The sequence below is a fragment of the Nanorana parkeri genome, unplaced genomic scaffold (assembly GCF_000935625.1).
Source record: "Nanorana parkeri isolate BGI_ZX_2015 unplaced genomic scaffold, ASM93562v1 scaffold81, whole genome shotgun sequence".
In the NCBI taxonomy this organism is placed as follows: domain Eukaryota; kingdom Metazoa; phylum Chordata; class Amphibia; order Anura; family Dicroglossidae; genus Nanorana; species Nanorana parkeri.
Window position 1 is genome coordinate 315,518 of NW_017306349.1, and position 7,101 is coordinate 322,618.

General features: G+C 51.4%; 1 protein-coding gene across 1 annotated transcript in view; it reads left to right on the forward strand.

Annotated features, from left to right (window-relative positions):
* Positions 1-7,101, forward strand: part of AIFM1 (apoptosis inducing factor, mitochondria associated 1) — a 13,846-nt gene that overhangs the window by 1,776 nt on the left and 4,969 nt on the right. The window contains exons 3-11 of the mRNA XM_018576954.1: positions 168-246; positions 477-506; positions 1,352-1,503; positions 2,271-2,401; positions 3,018-3,108; positions 4,990-5,074; positions 6,294-6,370; positions 6,505-6,613; positions 6,686-6,793. Of these exons, the coding sequence (XP_018432456.1) occupies positions 168-246; positions 477-506; positions 1,352-1,503; positions 2,271-2,401; positions 3,018-3,108; positions 4,990-5,074; positions 6,294-6,370; positions 6,505-6,613; positions 6,686-6,793 (862 nt within the window). The remainder of the gene's footprint in view (positions 1-167; positions 247-476; positions 507-1,351; positions 1,504-2,270; positions 2,402-3,017; positions 3,109-4,989; positions 5,075-6,293; positions 6,371-6,504; positions 6,614-6,685; positions 6,794-7,101) is intronic.

Here is a 7,101-nt window from a genome sequence, read left to right on the forward strand (position 1 = left end):
TCAGGGTTGATTTGTCCCTATGTCCACCAAGGACCAAGGTGGCCCCGGCCGGGATTCAAACCGGCGACCTCCGGTGCTGCACGGCGGAAGGGGGTCCTATGATCCATGTTCTGGATTGCCGCCATCTTTAGATGCTCAGCTCTCGTGGTTTTTGTTTCCTGTCTCAGCTCTACAGCACGCTCCACAGAGATAAAACCCGATTCTACGAGAGGATCTCCACCTTTAAGGCCGTGAAGCAGAGAAGCGGTAAGGACAACCCCGCCCCCCCCCCAATCCTGCACTTCCCTGTGTCTGTGTCCCCCCCGGTCCTCTCTAGGCCATTTAGTAAAACCAGTTTACCTCCTGCTTGGGTCTCCCGGGGTTCAGGGCGGCACCAGCGTGACACGGACACTTCCTGTTGGATGTCCGTCGGCTGCGAAGAAACTGCAACAAATGTATTTCTTTTATTTACTGATTTGTATCTTTTTGTGTTGCAGAGGGAAGTGAAAGTACGTCCGGGAGTATAGGTGAGTTACCATAGAGCCGGGGTCACCACATGGCGGGCCGAGTTCCCCCTCCCCCCCCCGATCTGCTCTGTGATCACTGAGGTGCGACGCGCCGCTCTCGGCACTTCACGCTTCAGCTGTCAGGAGCCGGAAGGTGAAGAACGTTCCGGTGCTTCATCGTCTGTGTTGGTGGTACAGGGGAGACATCAGGAGTCTAATAGATCCCTGAAAGAGAACCCGTCCCCTCCAAATGCTGGAGCATAGGGGGATTGTTGGCTCCTTTGTGATGGCAAAAGAAAATGCACAAAAAGAAAGTGATAAAGTAAAAAAACGAAATAAAAATTTGATAACTAAAAAAATTTATAAAAATAAAAAAGGTGATCAGTAAAAAAAAATAAAAATGATTTAAAAAGAAAACAAATAATTAAAAAAAAAAAGGTCATAAGTAAAACATAATATGAACCTCCCGCCGTCCGCCCGTTAAGGAAAAACCGGACGGCGGACTCGCATCAGCGGGTTGCCGTCTCCAGACGGCATTTTTTACCTGCTCGCTCGCGCCCCCTTGCGCGCATAATCGGGGGGGGGGAGAGTTCTAACAAAAAAGTAAATGACAAAAATGATATGAAGATATAAATAAATGCTCCTGGGAACACAGCGGCAGCCGTGCGTTGTAGTGCAGTTGACTAAATGGCGTACCGCAGTACGGGCACAGTGACCGTTCTGTCTGGACCACGATTGGACAATAAAAATTCTACTTCCCGGACCTCCTTGTTCGCTCCCCCACCGTAGAACATTCGGCGCAGGTTATAAGGCGCTTTGTGTCACATGATCTGGATTCATGAATAATTATTATTTTATGTCTTCAGCAGAACCCTCCGAAGCTGATAAACAAGGAACCTCAGCAGCGGATGTCGCCCCGCTGGCCCTGCCGTCCCACGTTCCCTTTCTTCTGATTGGAGGAGGGACGTCGTCCTTTGCCGCAGCTCGATCTATACGCGCCCGGGATCCAGGAGCAAAGGTGACTGCAGTATTCTAGGTCAGCGGTCGCCAACCGCTGGTCTGCGGACCACAAGAAAATGTTGGTGGTCCCCGGGCACCTCTGATGCCGTGCCGGCTGGGCCGTCATTGAAGGAGGTTCCGGGGCCGCCTCTCACTGACTAGAGCAGCCGCTGTCACAAGGAATGCGCGGCTCTCAGTACAGTGCGGGCTCTGCAGGAGGCGGGGCATCTCGTCTGTAGCCGGACTGAGCAGGCTGCGGGACATAGAAAAAGTGGGGAGAAGCCGGGTAATAGTGGCTCAGTGTGGGGGAAGGGGAGGCACGGGGGTGGTTGGGGGCAGTGCTGAAGCTGGAGGGGTGCCCCATGGCCAGTGGCAGATTCGATAGGGGGGGGAAACAATATTATTACTGGGCCGGGGTGGGCAGCGCCGCTCGCTCCCTCCACCAGCATATTATCAGTGGTCCGCGGGATTTAAAATGATGAATTTAGTGGTCCACGAGGTCCGAAAGGTTGGCGACCGCTGTTCTAGGCGGACATGATGTGTGCCGATGGGGCCTCTGCTCTCTCTATTTTTGTCCCTTTTTAAGCCTCCTGGTGCATCTCTGACAGGGAGGGGCTATGCAAATTAGGACATGTGACCTTCTTTTTTTTCTTTTTTAAATTATGACCATGTGTCAATATTTACAGGGTGTGATTGTGTAGTCTGACGCTTCAGTTACTGGGCGCGGTCGGGGTTTTTGCACTTTTGTCTTTGTAGCTCCTAAAGTTTTCCACATCATTCTTTCAGGTCCTAATTGTGTCCGACGAAACGGACCTGCCGTATATGCGACCGCCGCTCTCCAAGGAGCTCTGGTTCTCCGATGACCCCAATGTCACCGAGACTCTGCGGTTCAAGCAATGGAATGGCAAAGAGAGGAGGTGGGAGGAGCTATCTGCTTGTAATGTGGGGGGAGGGGGAAGTCATTAAAACTGTTACCAAAAATGTATCTGAAGACAAAACAGCTTTTAGATGGAAAGGGATTAGAACCCCTGTCAGGTTTTTATTGTTTTCTATGTCCTCGCTGCGCATGGTCCGCGGGGGTGCACTTGGAGACACGGGGTGCCCCAGGGAGCCCTTTGGAGGCAGAGTGCATTAGGGCACATTGGAGACCCAGAGTATTTTTTGGCACACTTGGAGAGAAGATGTATGGTCCGCCAATCAGCCGAGCTGTCTCCTGACTGGCCAGGGCGCTGGCACGGGTGAGCCTCCGAATGTGCCAATGGCTGTGCATCGAAGAGCAAAAGTCCCGACACTGCAGGTGACCACTGTAACCAGGACTTAAAGTCAGGAGGAATCCCAAGTTCTGAGTTGTCACCAGAAGGGGGACACGGATCTAGATTGATATATACAGTATATGGAGCCAACGGGTTTTAAACCTTCTACAGTCTTTAAAATAAAAATGAATTTTTCTTATTTTGTGATTAAAACAATCAGGTTTGTTATATAAAATGTCGTCCTTCCAGCTCAGCTCAATAATCGCACTCTTCTGCGCAGCATCTTTTTTCAGCCGCCGTCCTTCTACGTGTCTCCTGAGGAACTAATGTCTACGGAACATGGAGGAGTCTCAGTCCTGACTGGTAAAAAGGTACGACCTCCATTATATTCTCCCCCTCCCTCCTCTCTCTCTCCTTCTCTCTCTCTCTCTCTTTCCTTCTCTCTCTCTCTTTCCATCTCTCTCTCTCTTCCCCCCCTTCTCTCTCTCTCTCTCTTTCCGTCTCTCTCTCTCTTTACGTCTCTCTCTCTCTTTACGTCTCTCTCTCTCTTTACGTCTCTCTCTCTCTCTCTCTTTCCTGCTCTCTCTCTCTTTCCTGCTCTCTCTCTCTCTCTCTTTCCCTTTCCTGCTCTCTCTCTCTCTCTCTCTCTCTCTTTCCTGCTCTCTCTCTCTCTTTCCCTTTCCTGCTCTCTCTTTCCTTCTCTCTCTCTCTCTCTCTCTCTCTCTCTCTTTCCTTCTCTCTCTCTTTCCTTCTCTCTCTCTTTCCTTCTCTCTCTCTTTCCTGCTCTCTCTCTCTCTTTCCTGCTCGCGCTCTCTCTCTCTCTCTCTCTCTCTCTCTTTCCTGCTCGCGCTCTCTCTCTTTCCTGCTCGCTCTCTCTCTCTTTCCTGCTCGCTCTCTCTTTCCCTCTCTCTCTCTCTCTTTCCTGCTCGCTCTCTCTCTCTCTCTCTCTCTCTCTCTCTCTTTCCTGCTCGCGCTCTCTCTCTCTCTCTCTCTCTCTCTCTTTCCTGCTCTCTCTCTCTCTTTCCTGCTCGCGCTCTCTCTCTCTCTCTCTCTCTCTCTCTTTCCTGCTCTCTCTCTCTCTTTCCTGCTCGCGCTCTCTCTCTCTCTCTCTCTCTCTCTCTTTCCTGCTCTCTCTCTCTCTTTCCTGCTCGCGCTCTCTCTCTCTCTCTCTCTCTCTCTCTTTCCTGCTCTCTCTCTCTCTTTCCTGCTCGCGCTCTCTCTCTCTCTCTCTCTCTCTCTCTTTCCTGCTCTCTCTCTCTCTTTCCTGCTCGCGCTCTCTCTCTCTCTCTCTCTCTCTCTCTTTCCTGCTCTCTCTCTCTCTTTCCTGCTCGCGCTCTCTCTCTCTCTCTCTCTCTCTCTCTTTCCTGCTCTCTCTCTCTCTTTCCTGCTCGCGCTCTCTCTCTCTCTCTCTCTCTCTCTCTTTCCTGCTCTCTCTCTCTCTTTCCTGCTCGCGCTCTCTCTCTCTCTCTCTCTCTCTCTCTTTCCTGCTCTCTCTCTCTCTTTCCTGCTCGCGCTCTCTCTCTCTCTCTCTCTCTCTCTCTTTCCTGCTCTCTCTCTCTCTTTCCTGCTCGCGCTCTCTCTCTCTCTCTCTCTCTCTCTCTTTCCTGCTCTCTCTCTCTCTTTCCTGCTCGCGCTCTCTCTCTCTCTCTCTCTCTCTCTCTTTCCTGCTCTCTCTCTCTCTTTCCTGCTCGCGCTCTCTCTCTCTCTCTCTCTCTCTCTCTTTCCTGCTCTCTCTCTCTCTTTCCTGCTCGCGCTCTCTCTCTCTCTCTCTCTCTCTCTCTTTCCTGCTCTCTCTCTCTCTTTCCTGCTCGCGCTCTCTCTCTCTCTCTCTCTCTCTCTCTTTCCTGCTCTCTCTCTCTCTTTCCTGCTCGCGCTCTCTCTCTCTCTCTCTCTCTCTCTCTTTCCTGCTCTCTCTCTCTCTTTCCTGCTCGCGCTCTCTCTCTCTCTCTCTCTCTCTCTCTTTCCTGCTCTCTCTCTCTCTTTCCTGCTCGCGCTCTCTCTCTTTCCTGCTCGCTCTCTCTCTCTTTCCTGCTCGCTCTCTCTTTCCCTCTCTCTCTCTCTCTTTCCCTCTCTCTCGCCCTTTCCTTCCCTCTCTCGCCTGCAGAAGCAGGGAGATTCTTGCACTGCAGCTCCTCAGGTACAGCTTCCCCTCCAGCAAGGAGAACAGAGATCAGCACGGGAGTGACATCACTAAATCTGCTGGGGGCGGCAGTGCCATGGATGATCTCACGCGGGATCTTTTCTTTGTGCAGGTGGTACATTTGGATGTCCGGGAGAACAAGGTGAGGCTGGATGACGGAACCCATATCTCCTATGACAAATGCTTGATTGCTACAGGTATGACTGAACACTTTCTGTGGAACGAATACGTAGAATATACTTAGAATGACCATAAACTCTGCTGCCCCTACAATCTGAGAGATTGACTGCTGGTCAAATGTAGTTACAATTAACCCTTACCCTGCTCCTTCCACTCAGCAGCTCAGCCCCCCCCCCAGCAGTGACTCAGCAGCTTATCTGCCCTTACTTATCCCTTCCAGCACTGGCTTAGCAGCTCAGCTTCCCTGCTTCCGCCTCCCTGCAATGAATCAGCAGTTAAACTGCTATGGATACAGGTTTACAAATGTTCTTTAACGCCTTCATGACCAGTGACGTACAGTGTAGGTCACTGGCACTGGGCCCGTTTAAACACAAAGCCGCCGGGACTCTGTTGACACTTGTAAAGCCGACTGTCTGCTTTACAGTAGAAGTGATTCTGGCGGATCAGCTGCCACCAGATGGCTTCTACGGGCCGGTAAATGCATGTTGGGTATCTATTTACTCGTTGTAAGCTCGTCTTTTATATTGTATTGAAAAAAATGGGTATTTTATTGTGTTTTGGGGCATATAAAGGAGAACTATGAGGCGAGTGAAAACTGTCACACGTCGGCTCAATAGATCGGAAAATGAGGGAACGCATACCGTCGCTCGCTCACTTCTCGATCCTGTCCCTGCAGAGAGCTGTGACCTTCACTCACGGCTCCCTGCAGGCATTTCCCCCCGCTCCGATCCTCCATCGCTGACTGGCGGAACGGACGGGGGAGGGGCCGGGTACAGCTGGCTCTGCCTCTAGATATGCAGAGCTAGCTGTCACTCACACAGCTGGGTGGCTCTCGACAGTAATGTCGGGATCTGTCCCGGCTGCGGCGTATAGCTGTAGCTTGCGGTATACTGAGCTTAGGGTGACGGTAGGACGCTAGTTTGTGTCCTCCCGTGACCCTTAGGAGAACTATGGGGGAAACCACTGACCCCCATAGTTCTCCTTTTTAGGCGCACTTTTCACTAAATTTTGGGGTTTGATAAGAAGTGGCGCCAATATCGCGCAACATAAAAATTTGCAACTGCCGACATTTTATTCTATGGGGTCTCGGCTTTCAGAAAATATATCATGTTTGGGGCGTTTTAAGTCATTTTTAGGCCTAAAATGTGGAATATAACATGGGGGCAAAAAATGAAAACAAGACCTCGGTTATGAAGGGGTTAAAGATCTCTGCGTGTCTGATTTTTTTTTTTTAAGGGGGAACGCCTCGTAGTCTTCCAGCCATAGAACGAGCGAGCGAGGAGGTGAAACGGAGAACAACGCTGTTCAGAAAGGTGTGTTCCATGTTCCCGTGTGTTCCATGTTCCCGTGTGTTCCATGTTCCCGTGTGTTCCATGTTCCGTGTCCGGTGCGTTTTCACGTCACTTGATGTGTTTTTGCTGAAATTGCCTCTTTGTGATGTTCGCAGGTTTCTGATTTCCGGGCTCTGGAGCGTCTCACTCCCACCATCGGCTCCATCACCATTATTGGCGGAGGATTTCTGGGCAGCGAGCTGGCCTGTGCGCTGGGCCACCGAGGTGAGCAGATCATGTCATAGAGGCCGCCCACGTCCCGGCGATCCATTCTATATTGACTCTGATCTCCCACAGGGCAGGAGAGCGGACTCCAAGTGGTCCAGATGTTCCCCGAGAGCGGAAATATGGGGAAGGTCCTCCCGGAGTATCTCAGCCATTGGACCACCGAGAAAGTGAAGAGAGGCGAGTTGTGGCTCCTGTAGCCGCCTTATTTCTGCATTCCTTATGTCTGACCTCCGTCCTTCCCATCAGTCTTGTATCTGACCTCCGTCCTTCCCTTCAGTCTTGTATCTGACCTCCGTCCTCCCCTTCAGTCTTGTATCTGACCTCCGTCCTTCCCTTCAGTCTTGTATCTGACCTCCGTCCTCCCCTTCAGTCTTGTATCTGACCTCCGTCCTTCCCTTCAGTCTTGTATCTGACCTCCGTCCTTCCCTTCAGTCTTGTATCTGACCTCCGTCCTTCCCTTCAGTCTTGTATCTGACCTCCGTCCT